Consider the following 23837-nt stretch of genomic DNA (forward strand, 5'->3'; position numbering starts at 1 on the left):
TGGGGAGTGAGGTCGAGAATCATAGGAAGGCTTCTTGACTTACCTATCTGGTACCTGGGCTGGGAAGACTCAAATATGGGTGCAGCTGGCACTGTAGATCTTAGCATCTATAAGTGGCCTCTCCACTTGCAGATGTTTTGGGCTTCTGACAGAATGGTGGCTGGGTTTCCAGAGGGAGCATCCCCAGAGTGAGTGTTACAAGAGAAACAGAGAGCATGGCCTTTTCAGATCTCAGCTCAGAAATCACACAGCCTCACTTCCACAATGTTCTATGGCGACAAGCCACCCCAGATTCAAGGGAGCAGAATGAGACCTCACCTCTAGAAGTGCAGTGGTTGATCACACTGCAGAAGAGCATGGGGGATGGAAGATGGTGGTGTGGCCAACCATTCAAAAAAGCAATTGGCCACAGGCTAGGACTACAGAGGAATAATGTACAGTCACTGGGCCTTTATCCTGAAAGGACTCATAATTTAATTGTGGAAACAGAAAAATAAACTAGGGATTACAATACAAGATGCTGATAGATCAGGGATCAGCAAACTGCGACTTACCTCCTGTTTTGTAAATAAATGTTCTCAGAACATAACCATGCTTATTCATTTACATATTATCTATGGCTGCTTTCATGCTACAGTGGCAGAGCCGAGTAGCTATGACAGAGACCATATGGCCCACAAAGCCTAAAATATTTACTTTCTGGTCCATTAGAGCAATAGCTTGCTAAGCCCTGCAATAGATTCTAGTTCTAAGAACAAACCAAAAAAAAAAAAAAAAAAAAACCTTTGGCAGTGCTGAAGAGGGGAAAATTAGGTTTTTATAGGAGTTTCAAAAATTGAAAAAAAAGGTAAAATTTAGACTGAATTTTATTCGATGACTTATTCCTGTTTGCCTTATCTGAGAAAACATTTAGGGCAGTTTACAAGGATATGGAAAGGATAACTAGGCGTTCACCCTGCAGTGTTGCTGGAGAAGGGACATGCCAGACAAAAGGAGCAACACACATACAACATGTCTAAGGAAAGGAAAAGATGGTATGTTCAAAGAACTATAAAGAATTCAGGGGATCCCTGGGTGGCTCAGTGGTTTAGCACCTGCCTTCGGCCCAGGGCGTGATCCTGGAGTCCTGGGATTGAATCCCACATCAGGCTTCCTGCATGGAGCCTGCTTCTCTCTCTCTCTCTCTCTCTCTCTCTCTCTCTCATAAATAAATAAATAAAATCTAAAAAAAAAAAAAAAGAATTCAGTGCACTGACTATGTGGTGGACACTCCAGGGCCAGAAAGGAGTGAGAAGTCATGTGAGACCAAGAAATATGAAGTCTGGAGCCCAAAAACTCTCAAGAGAACCATGGTGAAGACTGGACCCAGGCAGAGCCAGTGGGAATGCAGAAGCTGGGTTATGTCTAGACATTCATGGGGATCATCCCCTCACTTACTCAGCTCTCTCTTCATTTGTACCTCATCAGAGATGCCTTCTCTAATCAATGTATCTAAAATGGCAACTCCTTTCTATTACTCTGTGTTCCCTTACCTTGCTTTATTTTTCTTCCTAGCAATTAATACCAGCCACCATTATGCATTTGTTTGTCTGTTGTCTATTTCCCCCATCATATATAAGTTCCAAGAACATGGACTTTATCTGTTTTGTTTGTTATCATTACCCCAGGGTCCAGCAACAATAGATTAATTTGTTGAATGAATGAATGAATGAATGAATGAACAAATGACTAGTAAACTACCAAAGAGCAGAGTGACCACAATTCAGAAACAAACTGGATGTGGGAGATGGGAAGACGAAAGTATGAGGGTTGCTCCAAGATTTCTACTTCAGTTGGCTGGGTAGATGCTGATGCCATCAACTAAGGGAAACAGAATGGCTGTGGTGGGGAATGAGACATTGGGTGAGGAGACTGCAAGTTTGGTTTTAGACTATTGAGTTCAAGGTACCTCATAAAAATCTTTCAGAGTAGCTATTCCGTAGGCAGCTGGGACTACGGATATTAAGTTTAGGAAAAGGGAACTGAGCATGAAGATCTGAGATCACCTGAGTGTTGGTGATAGGTGATACCATAGCAGGATATGAGATCAAGGGGGAGGAAAGGCAAAAAGGAAGAAGAGAGCTGGTGACTGTACCTGGGAAAAGAAAATACCCTTTAAGAGACTGGCAGAGAGGGACACCTGAATGATTCAGTGGTTGAACATCTGCCTTCAGCTCAGGGTGTTGATCCCGGGGTCCTGGGATCAAATCCCACATCAGGCTCCCCACAGGGAGTCTGCTTCTCCCCTGCCTATGTCTCTCCCGCTGTGTGTGTGTGTGTGTTTCTCATGAATAAATAAATAAAATATTTTTTGAAAAGAGAGAGAGAGAAGCTGGTGGAGAAAAAGGAACTAAGGAGGCTTAGGGGAGAGTCAGAGAAGAAGAGAACCAGGGAAGAGCTAGCACCAGGTGAGCCAAGAGAGCACATTTTCAAGAGAGAAAATGACCAACAAACTCCGATGCAGCAGAAGGCTTGTGATAGAAGGTGAGGGGATCCCCAGGGAGATGCAAAACGTTCCCACATCTACTCTTACTGTTGAGCATTTTTCTCATTTAGAGATTCAACTTTTTTCTTTCACTCTCAGAGAAGTAAGATTCATTGATCTAAAGAGACCAAAATTCTCCTTCTGCAGTTAACAGCCTCTGTAGTCTCTGTGACCAGGTAAATCCATGGTAAAGGGAACGTTGATCCAAATCACGTTAATAACACCACAACTCCAACTACGTGGGCTAATCATTAGGTGTCCACGCACTGGCTAATGAATCCGTGTCTTGGGTAATTAAAAACACAACGTGGAGACATTGTTTTGAGTATGAATCACAGCCACGAATAGATTTGCTTCAGTCATTAATTGAAGTGCACCAGGCATTTCAAGGGAGCCAGCAGGGAATTCTTGGCTAAAGGTGGTAATTTCTTCTCTGAATCTCACCTATGTTCCTATTTACTTTCCTTTTGTTCTTTCATATCCACTGTCACCTCAATATGACACCAATCCTCCCCTCCCTCCAAAACTTCTTTCCATGTCATGACCAAACACTTCCTGATGAAATTCAATGATCTGTCCAGCACCTTCATCTGCTCCTTCTTACCTGATTGGTCACCAGCCACCTTCACCCTCTCTTGGAAGCCTCTCCTTCTTTGGTTTCTCTGCTGTCACACTCTCCTGGTTCTTCTATTTCTCTGTGTATTTCTTCTTATTTTTTGAATGGCTGGATTTCCTCTCACCCCTAAGTCATACTTGTTTCCTAAAATCCAGTCTTCATTCTTCCAGCCCTCTACTACTCTCATCCTTGTCTCCTCCACTTCTCTGTCCTTCTTCTTTTTTCTAGTTGGTCATATAGCTTATATTTCCCGTGATTGTCATCATTGTATGGAACATAAGCATATGGAGTTATATATAAAATACCCCCTACGATATATTGGTAACAATGCTGCCTGTTTAAGTTAGTAACCAGTTCAGATCATCTTTTTATATTAAAGTCAAAGATGATATTCTGACATGTGATATAAACAAAGCTTTTTGAGTCAGAATATCTGAGAATATCCTCTTATCTAAGAATGAAATTTGGCAGTTTAATTGAGACTGGGGACCAGACTGGTTCAATTAAGAAAACACTAACTCAGAGGGAAAGCTGTATTAAAATTAAATAACTTTGGGGCGAGACGCTAGGTGCTAATTTACATATATTAACAAGGCAATTGTATGAAGCCAATTAAAGCTACTTCTGCAATAGAATTCACCGCAGAGGTTAAAAGTTCATTATTTCACACGTTAATAAGAATTTAATTCACTTAGTACTACATATGTTTATTTTGCTGTGTATTTAGAGTTTATCTTTTGTCTGTACCCTTTAGGACTCTTAACTTTTTTACATAAATCTTTCCAAATCAGAAGTGTAAATTATATGTTTATAATATCACCAAATTTTCAGTCATTCCTATCAGATATTAGGTTTATCCAGCAAATCCTTGTGCCAAAGTAAAGCATGTATTTGTTGAAAGGAATAGAAGGAAGGGTGAAGTCGGTCGATCCCAGTTAAAAATAAACTTCAGCCCCAAATATAAGTGATGGTCAAGATGTTGGCCCTTCAAATGGGATCTTTTCCTCACTTTCCCATTTCTGTCAAAAGTAACATTATCTTCCTGGTCCATGGGCTTTTTATTTTTTTTAAAGATTTTATTTATTTATGCATGAGAGACACACACACACACAGAGAGAGAGAGAGAGGCAGAGACACAGGCAGAGGGAGAAGCAGGCTCCATGCAGGGAGCCTGATGCGGGACTCGACTCTGGGACTCGACTCTGGGACTCGACCCTGGGACAGGGACTCGACCCTGGGACTCGACCCTGGGACTCCAGGATCACGCCCTGGGCCAAAGGCAGGTGCTAAACCACTGAGCCACCCAGGGATCCCCATGGGCTTAACATCTTAGAGATTCCTTTGCTTCTGTCCACTCCTTTCTTACTTACCTCCAGGCTGCCTGCAATTATTACTCATTCTTCTTTATGTTCAGAGCCACTCTCTGGTCTAGGCCATGGGTACCTCAACAAGGGGAATGAAATGGCTTCTCCAAATTCCTCTTGCTCCCATTCTCCCACTAGTTCAATTATTTCTCATCAGGTAACTCTTTCATATGATCCTATGACTGCCTGAGTTTAAGAGAGTCCAAAGAATTTTTTTAAAAATGATTTTGAGGGCAGCCCGGGTGGCTCAGTGGTTTAGCGCCACCTTCAGCCCAGGGCCTGATCCTGGAGACCCAGGATCGAGTCCCATGTCAGGCTCCCTGCATGGAGCCTGCTTCTCCCTCTGCCTGTGTCTCTGCCTCTCTCTCTCTCTCTGTCTCTCATGAATAAATAAATAAATAAAATCTTTTTAAAAAATGATTTTGAGATCAACTTTTTAAATTATCTGAGATAAAGACTTAGATGACTTTATATGTGCAGGTAAATACACATCAAGACTGTGTTCTTTTGATTAGTTATATATAATAATCACCTTCCTCCCGTGTCAGTAGGATGTTCCTGGAGTTTGTTGCACACATAGTTTTTGGAGTGTCCCAGCAGGATTGAGCCCTTGTGCCCACAGTAGTCATTGAAATAACCTTTATTGACCTTCCCCCCATTCTCTGTCTCCCCATCTAATTCTATCAGTATGCCTCCCGGGATCATTTCCCAAGTAAACTTCTGGCACCCAAATCCTTGTCTCAATTTGGAGGCTGTCGTTCTGGAGGAACATAGACTAAGACACCAAACCTTCCATTGCCAATCTGTTCACTACATCCCACTTTCTAAAGCTGCAATCTGCAATATCCCAGCCCCACAGCAGCCATGGGATAGTCAGTGCTTTGGGGCTGCCATTTGGGGAAGCCACCAAATTGTGCATGATGATGCTATAAGATTGTGTAGGTACCCATGTATACACATGCACATGGAGAAGAAGCCAAATAATGTGAGTCAACATGTCCCAAAATACATTCCAGGGAACAGTATCTTAGAAATTTTGCTTGAAAAATCACTTTAATGTCAAATTAGATTTTTTTAACATCAAGTTAAATTTGAGGCTGGGTTGCTTGAAGGATAGAGAGGTATGCTGTACATACCAAGATTCTGTTGTGCAAAGATCTCAGGGCAGTGAGATCGAGCCACGCATAAGGCTCCACGCTCAGCATAGAGTCTGCTTGAGTTTCTCTCTCCTTCTCCCTCTGCCTCTCCCCTCCTCTCTCTCTCTCTCTTAAAAAAAAAAAAGTATCTTTTGGGGTAAATATTTAGTTAACTCAAAGTTCAAACTTTTTATCAGAAGTTTCTCCTCCTTAAAGGATCTCACCATCTCACATCCCAAGATAGTTTAGGGGCAAACAGACAAGTGCACATATCCTCATGACCAAGAAAGGATGGAGAGCACACTGCCATGTTCTGCCTTCTGGAGGGTCCCTGATGCCCTTGGCTGAGATAGACCCAGGTGTCCAGCAGAATCAACGGAGAGATTATCAAAAATGCAGATTCCCAGGTCTTCTCTGGATGTTTTGATTCAGGGAGAATGGGAGTGAAACCAAGAACCTACATTTTTGTTTTTAAGATTTTATTTATTTATTCATGAGAGACAGAGAGAGAGGCAGAGACACAGGCAGAGGGAGAAGGAGGCCCCTGCAGGGAGCCCGATGCAGGACTCAATCCCAGAACTCCGGGATCACGCCCTGAGCCAAAGGCAGATGCTCAACCACTGAGCCACCCGGGCATCCCAAACCTACATTTTTAACAAGTTTCCCAGACGGTTCTAACAGCCAGAGCAAAGGCTGGCATTCAGGAAATGCTAGGGTAGCCCATCCTGTTGCCTACCAAGGTTTGAACTTCCTGCTACACTGGAAAATAGGAAAGACTCACAACCTATTGTCTCATGCTGAGATGTTCGTACCGCTGTCGTCATCTTTGTTCATCATGAGGCATATTGGGACAGAGGATATAAGGCTTCCAAGTGAATGTTGGCACTGGTGGTAAATATCCTGACACTGTGATTTAAATATGGCAATCATAGAATTTTTAAAGCAGAACTGAGGAAATAAAAGAAGAAAAAGATCCTCGTATTAATTCCAGTTATTTCAATTCCACTAAGAAAAAGTAAGTTCTGGGGCCCCTGGGTGGCTCAGTGGTTGAGCATCTGCCTTTAGCTCAGGTCATGATCCCGGGGTCCTGGGATGGAGTCCCGCATTGGGCTCCCCACAGGGAGCCTGCTTCTCCCTCTGCCTATGTCTCTGCCTCTCTCTGTGTTTCTCATGAATAAATAAAAATCTTTTTTAAAAAAAGAAGAAAGAAGAAAAGAAAGAAAGAAAGTAAGTTAGTTCCGGGGCGCCTCAGTGGCTCAGTTAGTTAAATGTCCAGCTCTTGCTTTTGACCCAGGTCATGATCTCAGAGACCTAGGATAGAGCCTGGACTCTGCACTCAGCTGGAAGTCTGCATGGCAGTTTCTCTCTCCCTCTGCCCCTCCCCACTGCTCACATGCACACTTACACGCACACATGCATACACTCTCTCTCTCTAAAATATATAAATAAATCTTATATTTTAAAAAAAGAAGTTCTAAGAAATGCCACACAAACTCCCTGAGGGGAAAGAGGAACAGTTTTATGAACAAAGATTTTTAAAAATTATATATAATTTACTTAATAAAATCTACATCTAAAACTCTGAAAATTACATCTCACTTAAAACCTGCTAGAAAAAGAAATTAGATGTTATTTTTCTTTAATTGTGTACTTTAAAAACATTAGATAAAATGCTGTTTCTGAAGTATTTTTTATAATAAAGAAGTTTATGGCATCACTTTTTTAAGTATTTTTAAGTTGGATAAATTGTACTTTGATGAAGACATAGGATCGGTTTATACCACTTAAAGTTGATTATCAACAAAATCTTTCACTCAAAACATCTCTACATTTCAAATTCCCTAGAGTGAAATTTAACCTTTTAAAATCTGATCCAGAATATTATGACAGCCTGTCTTTTCAAGAACCTTTACCTGATGTAGCAGTCAGAGCATGCTTAGATTTGCTTTTGGCTATAGACAACTGCAAGATTTCAGTAGCTTGACCCACCAACAGTACATTTCCTGCCCATATACATGCTCAACGTGAGTGAACTGGGGAGCTCTGCTGATCCCAGCCTTTCTGGGGCCATGTGGACAAGGTTACATCTCAAGATGTACACATGTGCTTAAAGTTTTCCACAGCAGAGGGGAGGAAACACAACAGCTTGTGACACAATTCTGCTCATATTTCATTGGTCAAAGCAAATCAATGATCATCTTAACTTCAAAGGGGGTAAGGGAATATTGTCTTACCTCCTGCCTTCTAGGAGAACTGGAGAAATTTGTCAACAGCCCTACTGGCTATCCCTTCTGCCTTGCTTCTTATCTCCTCTGGACATCGGCACCAGATAACCATCCACACAATCTATCCCTCTGTTTGGGACTCATATCCTCAATCCAACAAACTTATAGTATCAACTCAATAACAACAAAATATTTCATCCATTTAGAACCATCATATTAAAGCAAAATCTCCTTTTTGTTCTTAAAACCAACATCCCTAGTATTTCACATTTGGGTAGAGCCAGGATATATAGGTAAGTTCTTTAAAAAAAAAAAAAAAGAGAGAGAGAGAAGTTAGGTAGCCTCACTGTGCCAGAGATGACTAGCTGTTCACCAAAGAGGGATGACCTTCCCCATCACTACCACTGGGTAGTCACTGGTGAGTTGCAAAAGAGACTATATTTCTCAGACCCTTGCAATAGGTATAGTTACATGACTCAGTTCTGGTCGATGAAACGTAGATGGAAGTGTCATTTCCCATTTTCAGGCCCAGCCCATAAAAATCTCCTGTGCCATATGCCACTGTCATCTTCTGGCTGGATGTTGATGCCTGCAGCAATCTAGAAAGCCACACGTTGAAGATGGTGGAGCCTCTGTCTGCCTGGTCTTCAAATGACTACATGACCTGGACCTTCCATCAATCCCCTACTCTGCTGATGATACATATAAACATTTTACTAAAAATAGTTTTATTTGGGCAGCCTGGGTGGCTCAGCGGTTTAGCGCCACCTTTGGCCCAGAGCCTGATCCTGGAGACCTGGGATCGAGTCCCACATTGGGCTCCCTGCATGGAGCCTGCTTCTCCCTCTGCCTGGGTCTCTGCCTCTCCCTCTATGTCTCAATGAATAAATAAACAAAATCTTAAAAATAAAAATAGTTTTATTTTTTAAGTTTCTGAAAATCAACCTGGATTATGATAGATAAACTTTAATACTGACGGGTTAGTATTAATAATTGACAACATACTCTTAAGTGTGATTTTAAAATGTCTTGATTGGCCTTGACAATGGCAAGATCAACGTATTTCCTTAGCTATTCACGAATCTCTCTCCAGTCTCTGATGCATATTCTCTGGATAACTGCAACGCCTGACTAGAAGAGAATTTGCTGGTAAATACAAGGAAGAACTGCTTTTTATAGAGTGTCTGGAGAAGACAACTGCGGGGAACTGCCAGTGTCTGGTTTCGTAAAAGCCTTTACTTATCACTGACCATTCCGCATGAAGAAGAGATACAATCACCCCATCATTGTCTAATGCCAATGGGTCACATTTTAAGTGTCTCATGACAGAACTAATTCATCCCACGTGAACCTAGACGTATGATACTACTACTTAGATTTTATCATGCTCATCAAAGCCGAATCGACCCTACTATGTTGCTGTAAACAGAATGCTGTTGCTTTTCTCCCTGTGGACACACAGACAGAGGGTATTCCCCAGCTCCCCTTGATGGGGTTGGGTGGGTCACGTGACAGAGTTCTGACCAGTGAAGTCACAGTACAAGTGATGTGGGCCCTTAGACTCAATCTGGGCCTCAAAGCCCAAGGGGACAGCAGCTACTTGGAGCTGGTTACTGAATGAGCGCTTAGGACAGCACCTCCCTACCCAACCAGCTTGGCCCTACGACAGAGAAGGCAATAAACCATTAAGATTTTGTTACGCGATTAGCCTAGTTAGCACATCCTAATGAATACATTAGGACTGTCGCCTTTGCCCCAGAGAACCACTTGCAAGGTTAAAACTAAAGGGAATATAAAGTAAACCTCAATAAAGCTGTTAATTTAAAAAAGAAAGTCCCTAGTGACGTGCTCCCACCCCACCCTGCTCAGTGTGGCTCTTCCCACTTAAAGGAATCCTACAGAAAGCTTCTCACCCTGACGCCGTCAGGAATGCCAGGACTTGGCCACAGCCCCGGTCTCCTGGCCTCTTTCTAGGCCGCTTACAGGCCTCCTGCTGGAACACTCCTCGGGCTCACCCCCGCCTGCCCAGCCCCACCTGCTCTCCCCGCCGCCCCTCTCCAGGCCTCCCCTCCGGAGGCTCACGGGGGAAGGCAGCTCTGCACCCCTACAACCCTTCCGCGGGGCAGCTCGGAGGGCTCACCTAGGTTCCCCGCCTCATCTGCGGGTGATGCCCGCAGGCGGACAGTCTGCCCTGCTGTGTTGCAAGCTCCCCGCGGGGGTCCCCACCCGCCAGCACGGCCCCAGAGGGGCCCGGCAAGGGTCAGCCAACGAAGGGGGCCTCTTAACTGAGAGAGCGGGAGAGGGAGCTTACGCTTCAGACATTTCTTAAGTAAAAATAGCTGCAGGCAAACACTCTCTCATCGGTATCGATGGGGGACAGACGCGCAGGAAAGTGACCGCCGAGCGAGCGCGCAGCTGGATGAGCGCTGGAGGCGAAGCCCCTCGGAGAAGGAAGGCCCGAGGGGAAGGGGTGGGGCCGGCACCGGCGGGGCGGGACGCGGGCTCCTCGCTCTGAACCCACGCACGGCGGGACTCGGACTCGGACTCGGACTCGGGAGCGGCGGCGGGCTGGGGGGCTCGGAGGGCGGGGCGGGGAAGGGGGCGGGGGCACCGGGCTCCGGGACTGGGGGGGATGGGGGGCGGGGGGGCGCCGGGCTCGGGGACGGGGGTGGAGGACGGGGGGGGGGGGCACCGGGCTCAGGGACTGGGGGCAGGGGCGGGAGGAGGATGGGGGGGCGGGGGGGGCACCGGGCTCGGGGACTGGGGGGGATGGGGGGCGGGGGGTGCATGGGGGGGCGGAGGGGGGGCCGGGCTCGGGGACGGGGCTGGAGGACGGGGGTGGGGGCACCGGGCTCAGGGACTGGGGGCGGGGGGGGGGGCCGGGCTCCGGGACCGGAGAGGGGGGAGGATGGGGGGGCGGGGGAAGCGGGCTCGGGTCGGCGCTCCCGCCCCGCTAGCCCCCCAACCACCCCCTCCCGCGCCCCGCCCTCCTGCCCCCCCACCCCCGCGCCCTCCTGCACTCTTCTCCTGAACCTGGGGCCGCCTTCCGACCGGCTGCGCCCCCCCAGGCTGCCCGCGGAGAACGCAGGGCTTTGGAAGGAGCGAGGCCCCCGAGGCCCGAGGCTGTCACCCTGGGAGCGGCTCCCTCGGGCCCGTCCACCGAGTCTCCGCTATGCCCGGGGACAGGGAACCCACGAACCGGCCTGGGTTTGCAAGCGTCACTCCTGCTGCCAGCTTTGTCTCAGTGGGGACCTCGGACCGTGAGATAGAGACGGGCATGTGACGAGGTGGTAGGTGGGCGTGCAGGGAGTTGATAAGGATTCTAGAAAGTCTGCAGCGAATCCTGAAGGCAGAGGCCCAGGGCTGCGACTGGGCATCCACGGTGTGTTTACAGGGATGGGTGGTGCAGGCTGTTTGGGGTCTTCTATTTCAGTTCCTTTTATTCAGGGAACAACAAAAAGGATTAATAAATGGGATCCAGCAGAGGGGCTAAAAAGAGGATGTTTCTTTTTCTTTTTTTTAAGATTTTATTTATTCATGCATGAGAAACGGGGATGGGGGGGGGGCAGAGACACAGGCAGAGGGAGAAGCAGGCTCCCTGTGGGGAGCTGGGTGCAGTATCCATCCCAGGACCCGGGGACCACGACCTGAGCCAAAGCCACTGGGCCACCTGGGGGGGGCCTCAAGGGAATGTTTCTAAAGCATTATAGTTCCTTATGATGTTCAGCTGGGTTTCTTCCCACCTTCCACACTCTGCACGCTATTTTCCTCCCTGAATTTCTTGTTCTGAAGTTTCCAAAGGAGGCAAATTGCAGGGCTTTGGGTTAGATAGTTAGAGGGCAGGGAGAGGATGCCTGGGTTTCAGTTTCCGTCAGGAGTATCACCCAATATTCCCCTTGCTTCCTGCGAATGCAAGGGAGCCCACTCATTTCCAAAACAGAGATATTCTATACAAACTATCCATCCCGCAACTATTTATCAAGGCCCTGGCTTTGTATGTGCCAAGCACTGTGTGAGGCCCCGGGGGAATTCAGTGATGAGCAGAGCAGTCACTGTCCCCAAGAACTCACAGTCTCACCGAGGAGGCAGCCCAGTAAAACAGCTACCCTCGCCTGGAGAAGCACCGTGACAGCTGCCCCTTGCCAGCTTGGGACCTGGGGCAAGCCACTTAAGCCGGTTGTCTGTGCACCGTTTTCATGATCTGTGAGTGGGGTAAGAGTTGTGCCCCTCCTTGGCATGCTATGAGGATGAAATAAATTAATGTATTAAAGCACTCAAAAATAAATAAATACAAAAAAATAAAGCGCTCAGAACAACCTAAGTCCCATAGAACGTGCTATGGGAGGGTTTGGTTTTGGTGTTATTCTTGGGGTAGTTACCAATGTAAAGAAAAGCCTTCCTCACCCCATGCTCTCCAGAAACCAGAAAGCCCTGCCCAAGGGGGTTAGGCAAATGGAGTGTTGAAGAAGAGGAGTTGCTTGAATGGCTGAGGGGGTTAGGAAATGGGGGAAGGAGAGAGGAGAAAAGACTAAGGGGAGGAGATGGAGCAGCGTGAGCAGCATGCGAAGCACAGCAAGTGGGAGAGCAGAAAGAGTTGAACTCAAATGAGGGGGTGATTTAGAAAATAAGGCATCAAGTTAAGGGTAGAACAAAAGGGACAGATCACAAATAGTCTGGTACATCATGCTAAGGAATTGGGATTTCTAAAACTCAATTTACAGAAAAATCTTCCCTAGAGATTTGTGAAGTGCTTACTAAGCTGTATCAGCAAAAGTGCTCTCAATGGCCAATTTCTGCTAATAAGAAAGGAAAATACATGCCAACGCCCCACAGGCAACTCGACCGGGCTGTAGATCCTTGCAGTTGTGTTGTGTTGACGGTGATGATTTCCTGTAGCTTCTTCTCTCTAAACCTGGAGGGGCTCCCCTCTACCCATGTGGCATGATAATAGCCTACCTCCCTCATAGCATTCAAGGCTGTGACAAACTCTCCTGCTGCCCTCCCCAGTGTCCCTCTGTCCTTGCTCTCAGAGCTCTGACATTTTGTTGTGGTGTCCACATTTCTCTGCCATCCAGGCACTCAGCAGAGAAAATCCTGATTCGTTTAAACCACTCATGGAAATTCTATCCCCTTTCTCAATGATTGGCTGAGGGGTAGGTGGGCACTTGCCACAATTCTGGCCAGAGACAAGAGGGAACCCAGGAAGCTTCTGGGAAAGTTCTCTCTTGGAAAAAGAAATGCAGAAGGGCACAGACCTCTTCTTCCTCTGTATGTCGTATTGGTTGAGTGACACTTGGAATCATATGTCCTCCAGAACATCCAACATGATGTCTTGGATGGTTTTTAGTCAAATAAGTTTATGTTCCATTGAAACATGAAGCTTGACTACAACTTCCTATGAGGGTGGGGGTTGTCCTTTTGGTAGATTAGGAAGGTGAGAGAGATGGATTGGCAAATATTAGGCCCAGAGAATAAGCAGAAATAAATCTAGGTCTCATGACTGCTAGTGTTTCTACAATACCAGGATGCTTCTCTTTCATCTTACCAGATATGGACCAAAAAGCTTCACAAAGATTCGTACGTGTGCCCAGACATCAAAGCAAGGTATAAAAGTAAGGTCCATTGCTGGGTTAAAATGACTTTTTGCAGTTTTGTTCACATTGTATCTGCCATCTGAGGCTACACTAAAAAATGTGAAAAGATGGATTCTAGTGCTTTCTCAAGCCAAAGAGATACCCACATGTCTACATCAGATAGCTGCCCCGACCAGGAACAACCACCACCAACCACAGAGCTTGCCAAAGAGTGTGCCCCAAAAGGGTTTAGGGCCTTGGGAGGCAGGCATTGTCTTGTGCTTTGAGGAGCCTCTTGGCTTGACCTTAGTGACATAGTCACTTTGAGCTGCTATAACAAAATACTGTAGACGGGGTGGCTTATAAACAACCGACATGTATTTCTCGCTAGGCGTCCAAGATCAGGGTACCTGAGGGTCAGGTTCTAGTGAGGGCCCTCTTCCAGGTTGCCATATTCTCTTGTGCCTTCACATGGCAGAAAGAGGGCCAGAGAGCTGTGTGGTGTTCCTTTTACAAAGACACAGATCCTCAAAGTCCCCACCTAATACTGCTACATTAGAGGATAAGATTTCCATGTATGAATTGGAGGGTTGGACAGGAATATTCAGTCCATCGTACCCAGTGCACCATACAAATGTTGTTGCTATTCACATGTGCTGGGACATGAAATAAGTTTGGGAAGCACATGCCAGTCTTCCCGTGTCTTTCCCGAACCTCCGTACCTCCCACTGCTGTCTTTCATAATCCCTCCATTTCCGCAAACAGATCTGTTCACTGTCCCCCAGATACTCTAAGGCTTAGAAACCTTTCCCTATGACTCCTCCTCCTCCCTTAAATCCTAGGCCTCCCTCTGCATATTAAAATTTTTTTAAAATCCCACCCAAGGTGACCCCCTCTCTCAAAATGTTGTATTTTTATAACAAACATGATATAATGTACTTAAACAATCTGACCTATACATACTATCATACTGCATGTCTCAATCTATTTTATTGACCACTGATCGATCTTACTGTGTTATTGTCTCAGCTCTTCTTGCTTGTCATTCCTGCGATGCTTGGAAGTGACATACAGAAGGTCATGTATGTCGACTGTCTGTAAAACATGGTGCTAGATGCATGGAGATTCACAGGAGAATCACAGGGGAGAGAAAGATGAAAAGAGACACATACCAAAAAAGTAGGTTAATGATGAAGCCTAGGGGTTTTCTGAGGATGAAAGAGGCCCTAACTAGTAAATGATTCCTCTGCAAGGAGGAAGTATCCACCGAAAGGAAGGAGACATTGACCATGACTTCTGCCTTGGAATGCATATGACATATAGTCAAATTTTAGTGGCTATATTAGGATTTGGGGAAGGGCAGGGTATTTTTAATCTCAAACCACCAATAAAGCCTGAACTGTTTGCAAGTTTAGTCATAGAACAGACAATATTTGCATAATAGGACTTAGCTGAGCGGTTCTTTCAGTGGCAAGGAGACCCGAAAGCCAGCATCTAGCATTTTGGAATAACGTGGCAGGGGGGAGATACCAGGTTGGGATGTGGCCCCCTGAGTGTGAATGAGCCAGGGCTATGGAGAAATCTGTTCAATGGTCTGGGAACAGAGTGAACCAAGCTCGTGGTCCCTCTGTGGCCAGCTCACCTCCCCCCACTAGCCTCCCCTTCCACACTCTGGGTGAAGCACAGCTTGGCAAGCTCCTCCAGCACGGTTCCTTGGGCCCTCATTCAGAATCAACCAAGAGCGCCAACTCTGACACTTCTAAATCTGCCAGCCTCCTAAGGGACTCTTCCTACGAAGGAATATACCTTGGGAAGCTGATGAGGCCCTTCCAAGTATTTGGAAGGCAGTCTGAATCAAATGATTTACCTACTGCTGTCAACGACTATAGGTACTATTTGACTACTGATAGAAACTATTTGCAGTGGGGCACCTGGGTGCCTTAGTGGTTGAGCATCTGCCTTTGGCTCAGGGCATGATCCTGGAGTCCTGGGATCGAGTCCCACATCCAGCTCCCCCGAAAGGGAGCCTGCTTCTCCCTCTGCCTGTGTCTCTGCCTCTCTCTCTGTGTCTCTCATAAATAAATTAATAAAATCTTCCTTTAAAAAGGAAGAAAAGAAACTTTTTGCAGAAATCTAAGACCCAGAGGATCTTTGTGAAATGAGATAGATCAGATCAACAACGATTTATCTTGATGTCAAAGTAACGCAGAGAATCTCTCAATTATATGTGTCCAAGAAAGCTGTGAGGCTAGCGCCATCCTACCTGTTGTTCCTGGGGCTCAGCTGGAGTCCATGAGAGCCCACACTGGGGATGAACCCCCAAATGGGAAACCCTGAGGATGAAGAAGAGAGGAACTGGCTCAGGATCTGAGTGGGCTTGGGGGTTCTAGAAGGAATTGAGGTCACCTGGAAAATACCGAACTGCTCTAAACGTTATTTAGGATGGCTTTTCAATGGATTCTCTACCCCCATGGGACTAAGGAGCCATCTCTCAGTGACTATCTCATGGTGTGACAGTGCTCAGAGCTACAATTTTCCCATGACACTGAGGAACCTTCTATTTTTTTCTGCAGCCGATCACTGCTCACAGTAAGTCTCACCCTACAGCACTCATGGGTGCACCCTCGTGCACGCACACACACACACACACAACAGTGATATCTCAGACCCTGAACGCTCTGAAAATATAGAGAAATGTCTCAACAAGGTAAGGAAGCAAGCTCCCAGACCTCGTCTTTGAAAATGTTCAGCTTGGTAACTCAGGCCCCTGGATCACTAGGTTCTCTCCTTCCATCCCTCAGTTACAGCATTTGAACAAGGGTGCATTTGAATTCCCACGAAGAAAGATTAATTAATTAATTAATTAAATGAGTTTTGCAGAATTAATGGGTTTCATTTGCCTCTTGAAATCTTCCTACCAGGATGTTTCTCTAATATTGTGGTTGTTAGGCCTTTTCTTCTAAGAACTAGCCTAGAAAAAGTACGTCTCGTGTGTTTATGTCTTACGAATGTGTATTTTAATTTGTTTCAGTCTCTCCCCTTTTAAAAAAGTTCACTCAAAGAGCAGAATATATATATGGTAAACACTTCACTCTGGTGCTTCACTCTGTGCTATAACAGGAAATGCATTTCTGACACTTTTAAAATGAGCAATCACACGTATAATCAACTTGGTTAAAACTTCCTTCCTGGTAACTGCAACACTTCCTCTGCATCTGGATACGAAGGGAGACCCAGAAAAAGCGGAAGAGTTTAGAGGCTACACTGGGTAGATTCGAATTTGTTTTGTTTTCAAAAATTAAACAAATGATCCTTCAGCATCATCACCTCCGCTGCTTTATCAGGTATTACTTCCTTCTTTTTTTTTTTTTTTATCCCCTTTGTTGGGTCTGACTCGAAATAGTGACACTTCCGTCTCAGCTAGAATATTTTTATCTGGAATGGTTGTTGCTTCTTGAGATGATAACCACCACTAAATGTCTCCGTTTCATTGTCTAGTGCAGCCCATACGTGTGGATATCCACAAGGCCCCGGCAAAAGCTCTGCAGGTGCATCTGTCCTTTTTGTTTTTGTTTTTGTTTGGGAGGAAGAGGGAGGGCACAGGAGCTTATGCCAGCCCGGCTTCACCTTCTTCCAAATGCATGTTTAGTGCTTATTGGGCTTACCAGTGTTCCTGACGCCTTCTCTTAAGAGGAGAGAGCTGCTTAGGCACGGCCATGAAGGAAAGCAGTGAGTATTTAGCCGGTCCGTTTTCTTCTGCGTCTTGTAGCTTGGGAGATGGCTTGGGATCACTGAGGCAGAAGTTGTTGCTGTGTACTTGTACTTTGCCTAAACTTGGACCTATTTTAGTCCAACTTGCTGTCAATATAAATGCATCTTACAGTTCTCTTCTTTGGCAGTTATTCTACAGTGTAGCCACAGACCAAACAGTGAATTAACAGCTGCAGGGGAGAGTCCTTTGGGACAGTTGATTTCATGTCTTTACTAAATACAACTTCATAACATTTTAAGAGAGGGAATATTGACTTTAAAAGTAAGTTTAGGTCAAGATTCGAATGGAAGTTTGGATCTAATGAAACTTGTCTTTCTTATCTTTTAATCAAACTCTCCTTTTTGGTGTATATCAAATGGTCTGCTATTAAGGAAATAAGTAGTCATGAGTCTCGCTAACATTAGTCATTTCAGAGAGTAAATGATAGCCTCTGAAACGTTTATTTTTTTAATATATTTTTTTTATTTTTATTTATTTATTTATTTATGATAGAGAGAGAGAGAGAGAGAGAGAGAGAGAGAGGCAAAGACATAGGCAGAGGGAGAAGCAGGCTCCATGCACCGGGAGCCCGATGTGGGATTCGATCCCGGGTCTCCAGGATCGCGCCCTGGGCCAAAGGCAGGCGCCAAACCGCTGCGCCACCCAGGGATCCCTGAAACGTTTATTTTTATATCAAGGTTTGGTTCTTCTTTAGAATATATCTTACCATGTACTGAGACTAAATATTAAAGCGCCTCGTTTGTATTTCAATTTTAATATTTTTAGTATTTATTTGAAGGGTTTCCTATGGCATCCTGTCACATTTTAACTGAACTGCTCTATGAAGGGTAGGTACTTATTAAAGATTTGAGGAAAGAGTGAGCTGATGAGAATACAGTTATGAATTCTCATTATAGAGATGAAAAATATGAGGGCAAAAAAAAGAAGTTAAATAATCGATTGGGTCCAAATAGCAGGTCTCTGGAGTCCAGAAATCCTTCCTTCCATCCTGTGGCTTCTCCACTACCGAAGGCAGAGCAGATAGAATGAATTGGTGCAAAGTCAAAAATATCTGAATGTTCATACTAGAAGAGTACAGCCCGGGGGGACTCCTCTAAGATACTGCCTTAATGTGGCAACGACAGCCGGAATGTGTACACATTTCACAATCCCAAAACGTAAATATCTGCCAATGTTCTTGCTTGCAGCTTCACCGACTGTGGCATTTTTTAAATATTATCAAATGAAATTACTACCTTTCCTAACCAGAAAGGAAAAAATGAAAAGAGGGGGCACCTGGGTGGCTCAGTGGTTGAGTGTCTGTCTTCGGCCCAGGTTGTGATCCCGGGGTCCTGGGATTGAGTCCTGCATCAGGCTCCCCACAAGGAGCCTGCTTCTCCCTCTGCCTGTGTCTCTGCCTCTCTCTCTGAGTCTCTCATGAATAAATAATAAAATCCTTAAAAAAAAAAAGAAAAGAAAAGACAGGAAGTTGGCTAGGGAGGAGAAACCTGATCCAGACAGTTTGAAAAATCGAGAATGTGAAGCGTGGTTGGGTGAGGTGTCTGGGTCCCAAGGAGAAGTGTAAGACTGAACAAAGATGAAACAAGTCGAAGGCCTGTTTTTCAAAGTGGGGTGGTTTCAACATCTCATGGTGCAACTTGTAGATTGGAACTCTGTCCTTTAACTGCATGATCTTGCTCATTTATTCATTCCAGTGTGCTGAAGAACGATGACCAACTTTAAGCCATTATAACCCGTTAGGGACTGTAGAGATGAGTGCTTCACATCTCTCTCTCTCTCTCTCTCTTTAATTAAGCCTTTAGAGATACCTGGGTGGCTCAGCAGTTGAGCGCCTGCCTTCTGCCCAGGGCGTGATCCCAGGATGCGGGATCGAGTCCCACATCGGGCTCCTTGCGTGGAGCCTGCTTCTCCCTCTGCCTGTGTCTCTGCCTCTTTCTCTCTCTCTTTCTCTGTCTCTCATGAATAAATAAATATAATCTTTTTTTAAAAAAATCAAACCTTCAGATATAATGAAGGGATATGATGAATGACCCCCCATATACCTGTCGCCCATACCGAACAAGGATATTACTTTATTTGAGCCTCACCTCCACCCTCTGAGGTTTTCCTAACCCCGGCTGACCCCTGGGGGGGGCGGGGGGGGGGACAGGTGCTGAGATTACTTCAACAGCTCAAGGCACCCAGACACTGAGCAGCGGGATCAGCTCTCGTGGGCCCCCATTCCTGACCCCCCGGTTCCCCGCTCCCGACCCTCCAGTACCCCATACCCATCTCTCCGGGATCAGCCCTCATGGGCCCCCATTCCCGACCCCCCGGTACCCCGCTCCCGACCCCCCGGGATCAGTCCTAGTGGGCCCCGCTCCCCATCCCCGGGTGCCCCGCTCCCGACCCCCCCCCCCGTACTCAGCTCCCACCCCAGGACCAGCCCTCATGGGCCCCCGCTCCCCATCCCCGGGTACCCCGCTCCCGACCCCCCCCCCCCGTACCCCGCTCCCACCCCGGGACCAGCCCTCGTGGGACCCGCTCCCCACCCCACCCCCACCCCCACCCGCGTGCCCCCCTCCGGGCTCTCTCCCGCCCCGGGGCAGGCGCCAGCGCCGAGCCCCCGCGTGACGCAGCCCTTGCTGTCGCCCGCAGGTGGCGCGGGCCATGGAGCCGCAGGGCCGTGAGCCGCGGGTGGTGCTGAGGGAGGACCACCGCCGCCGGCGCCGGAGGATGAAGGCGCGCGGCCCGGCGGCCGGCCTGCCGTCCATGGAGCTCATCCCCATCGAGTTCGTGCTGCCCACCAGCCAGCGCAGCAGCAAGGCCCCCGAGACGGCGCTGCTGCACGTGGCGGGCCACGGCAACGTGGAGCAGATGAAGGCGCAGGTGTGGCTGCGCGCGCTGGAGACGAGCGCGGCGGCCGACTTCTACCAGCGCCTCGGGCCCGACCACTTCGTGCTGCTCTACCAGAAGAAGGGCCAGTGGTACGAGATCTACGACCGGTACCAGGTGGTGCAGACGCTCGACTGCCTGCGCTACTGGCAGCTGCTGCACCGGAGCCCCGGCCAGATCCACGTGGTGCAGCGGCGCGCGCCCTCGGCCGCCACGCTCGCCTTCCAGCGGCAGCTCACGGCGCTCATCGGCTACGACGTCACCGACCTCAGCAACGTGCACGACAACGAGCTCGAGTTCACGCGCCGCCGCCTGGTCACGCCGCGCATGCTGGAGGTGGCCGGCCGCGACCCCGAGCTCTACGCCATGCACCCGTGGGTGACGTCCAAGCCCCTGCCCGACTACCTGCGGAAGAGGATCCCCAACAACTGCGTCTTCATCGTCATCCACCGCGGCACCACCAGCCAGACGGTCAAGGTGTCGGCCGACGACACCCCGGGCGCCATCCTCCGGAGCTTCTTCGCCAAGATGGCCAAGAAGAAGGCCCTGATGGGCATCCCCGAGGGCCAGAGCGAGCGGGACTTCGTGCTGCGCGTGTGCGGCCGCGACGAGTACCTGGTGGGGGACACGCCCCTCCAGAACTTCCAGTGGGTGAGGCAGTGCCTCAAGAACGGAGAGGAGATCCACCTGGTGCTCGACGCGCCTCCGGACCCGGCCCTGGACGAGGTGAGGAAGGAGGAGTGGCCGCTCGTGGATGACTGCACGGGGGTCACCGGCTACCACGAGCAGCTCACCATCCACGGCAAGGACCACGAGAGCGTGTTCACCGTGTCCCTGTGGGACTGCGACCGCAGGTTCAGGGTCAAAATCCGAGGCATCGACATCCCCGTGCTGCCCCGCAACGCCGACCTCACCGTCTTCGTGGAGGCCAACATCCAGCACGGGCAGCAGGTCCTCTGCCAGAGGAGAACCAGCCCCAAGCTCTTCACGGAGGAGGTGCTCTGGAACGTGTGGCTGGAGTTCAGCATCAAGATCAAGGACCTGCCGCGAGGGGCCCTCCTGAACCTGCAGGTCTACTGCAGCAAGGCCCCCACGCTGTCCGCCAAGGCCTCGGCCGACGCGCCCGGCGCCGGGTCCGAGGCCAGGGGCAAAGCCCAGCTCCTCTACTACGTGAACCTGCTGCTGATAGACCACCGCTTCCTGCTGCGCCGCGGGGAGTACGTGCTCCACATGTGGCAGATCTCCGGAAAGGGCGAGGACCAGGGCAGCTTCAACGCCGACAAGCTCACGTCGGCCACCAACCCCGACAAGGAGAACTCCATGTCCATCTCCATTCTTCTGGACAATTACTGTCACCCCATAGCCTTGCCCAAGCATCGGCCCACCCCTGACCCCGAAGGGGACCGGGTTCGAGCAGAAATGCCCAACCAGCTTCGCAAGCAGCTGGAGGCGATCATAGCCACGGATCCCCTTAACCCTCTCACGGCCGAGGACAAGGAATTGCTCTGGCATTTTCGATACGAAAGTCTCAAGCATCCAAAGGCCTATCCTAAGCTGTTTAGCTCCGTAAAATGGGGACAGCAAGAGATCGTGGCCAAAACATACCAGCTGTTGGCCAGACGGGAGGTCTGGGACCAAAGCGCTTTGGACGTGGGCTTAACCATGCAACTCCTGGACTGCAACTTTTCGGATGAGAACGTCAGAGCCATCGCAGTTCAGAAACTGGAGAGCTTGGAGGACGATGATGTCCTGCATTACCTGCTGCAGCTGGTCCAGGTAGGGGATGCTGGCGTGCTCCCCGGAGCACTCTCCTCAGAGGGTTTATTTGCATGTACACGGGCGCACCCCACTCAGTTGCCAAATGCCCTTTGTCCGCAGTGTCACAATCAGTCACAGACCTGATGAAGCGACGTCAAAAAAGGTAGTAAACTGTCCCATTGACTTTTTTTTTTTTTTTTTTTTTTACTCACTTGGAGGGGTTGCCAGTAAGCATTTTGAAGACCTAAGTAATTTTGCTTTTTAGGCAAACTGGCCCCACAGGAGAACCTTGTTCTCATTTACCGAGTGAGAGACAGATGCGATTTATTGTACCTCCCTTGTGCCCAGACTCCAAGGCTCCAAGTCATTTGCGTGTTTTTCCTGTATTCTCACACTGAACTCTCCCAACAACTATGAGGGAGGTCAAATTAACGTTTGCGTGTTATGTGCAAGGAAACAGAGCCCCGGAGAGTCTAAGTAACGTGCTCCAGGTCACATACTTTGAAAGCATCAGAGCAGAAACCAACCCCAGGAGGTCTGCCTCCAGGCCCTGCTCTTTTCACCGCCTCCAATATCCTGCATCACTCCAGGGTCAGGATAGTGTATCCTGGAGAGCAAAGGTCACCCTCTCTGATCACGCTTATCACAATCCGTAGGATAACACGTCGTGTCTGGGGTGGCGCCTCGAAAGCCCCTCTCTTTGGACAGGTCCGGTCCAGGATTTCCACTCTGGTTCTCACGCCTTTCTTTGCCTGTGGTCCAGAGGGGCCAAGTGATTTGCCTAAGGTTTACCTAGGAAGTTGAAGAAAAAAGGGGCACAGTTCTGCACACCACAGCAGTTCCCAGATCGTATTGTGCTGCTTACCAAGGAAGAGGAAGTAAAGGAATTGGAAGAGAAATGTTTATTTTAGAGCGCAGACATGTCCCTTCATTAATTCAACAACACGTACTGAGCGCTTCCCCCCCAACCCCTTTCTAGATGCTAGATATAGAGCAGTGTTCACAACAGAGCCCGTCTCTGCCCCCCCCCCGCCCCCCATAGCTTGTGGTGCCACGGAGAAGATTGACAGTGAGTGCATACACATGCAAACAGATATTTAATAACAAATTGTGCACATGCTTTGGGAGAAACTGCAGAGTATTATGAAAACAATTGGCAGGGGTCCTGGGGATACTTCATTTAGCTGGAAGAAACCAGGGACGGTTCTGAGTAAGTGACATTTGATCTGAGATCTTTAGGACTTAGGCTAAGTGTCAGACACTAAACTGTCAAATCATGATCTATCGTTAGAGGAAGGCCTCAGAGTTTTCTGATGAGCATTTTGGATATTCTCACCCTTAACTCTGAATCTTCACCTTCTCATCAGGCAGATACTTGAAACATTACACTCGACCTTCGTCTTCATCTATTCACTGTACCTCATATTTATTTTCTCTGCCCACCAGGATAGATACTGACATAACACAAAGGACAATTAATGAAATTTAATTCACCGATGAATTCTTTTTTTCATTCTCAGTCTCACAAGTGAATTCTGCAGAATTGGAAAGCAAATAGGGTTCTTCTTGGAAATGTTTTAAACGAAAGAGGTCAGTAAGTAATACTAACATTGCGTTTGTGGTCATAAATTTGAAAAAGAGCCGTCATTTGTAAAACTACTTGGGACGTTTTCAGCTATGGCTGAATGACTCATTCCTGATTAAAATGGTCTCCTGGCTGAGATCTGCACTGTGTTTATAGAAGTGAAACACGAATAAGGTCAAAAAGACTCACGTTCGATCTAGAAACTTACAACTGATTCTGAAGTTAGTACCGTGGCTTAATAACCACATTCTCAGAATTCAGACCTTCCTGGCGGCTGCAGGCACACAAGCATCTGAAGCACCTCTGACAGCATGAGGATAAATGACATAGTATCATATCAGTACTAATCATTTCCCAACTGGAAGACCAGAGTTAGAACTGGAAATTGTACCAAGAAGCTCATGGGCCGG

At 47.7% G+C, this 23837-nt stretch overlaps 1 protein-coding gene and 1 long non-coding RNA gene across 4 annotated transcripts in view; one reads left to right on the forward strand and one right to left on the reverse strand.

The window, feature by feature from the left end:
- Positions 1 to 14409: 14409 nt before the first annotated feature.
- LOC144292969 (uncharacterized) lies at positions 14410 to 22167 on the reverse strand. The gene is made up of 3 exons (XR_013360393.1): positions 21843 to 22167; positions 15702 to 15771; positions 14410 to 14548 (listed from the first exon to the last, which is right to left on the reverse strand). It is a non-coding gene; the product is annotated as an uncharacterized LOC144292969 (long non-coding RNA).
- PIK3CG (phosphatidylinositol-4,5-bisphosphate 3-kinase catalytic subunit gamma) overlaps positions 16629 to 23837 on the forward strand; it is a 34874-nt gene continuing 27665 nt past the window's right edge. The window contains exons 1-2 of one of the 3 annotated variants that reach the window (XM_077864018.1): positions 16629 to 16782; positions 19848 to 21860. In XM_077864018.1, the coding sequence (XP_077720144.1) occupies positions 19860 to 21860 (2001 nt within the window). In that variant the 5' untranslated portion in view covers positions 16629 to 16782; positions 19848 to 19859. The other 2 variants (XM_077864016.1, XM_077864017.1) reach the window with 2 other exon arrangements.

Source organism: Canis aureus, chromosome 21 (assembly GCF_053574225.1).
Source record: "Canis aureus isolate CA01 chromosome 21, VMU_Caureus_v.1.0, whole genome shotgun sequence".
NCBI lineage: Eukaryota > Metazoa > Chordata > Mammalia > Carnivora > Canidae > Canis > Canis aureus.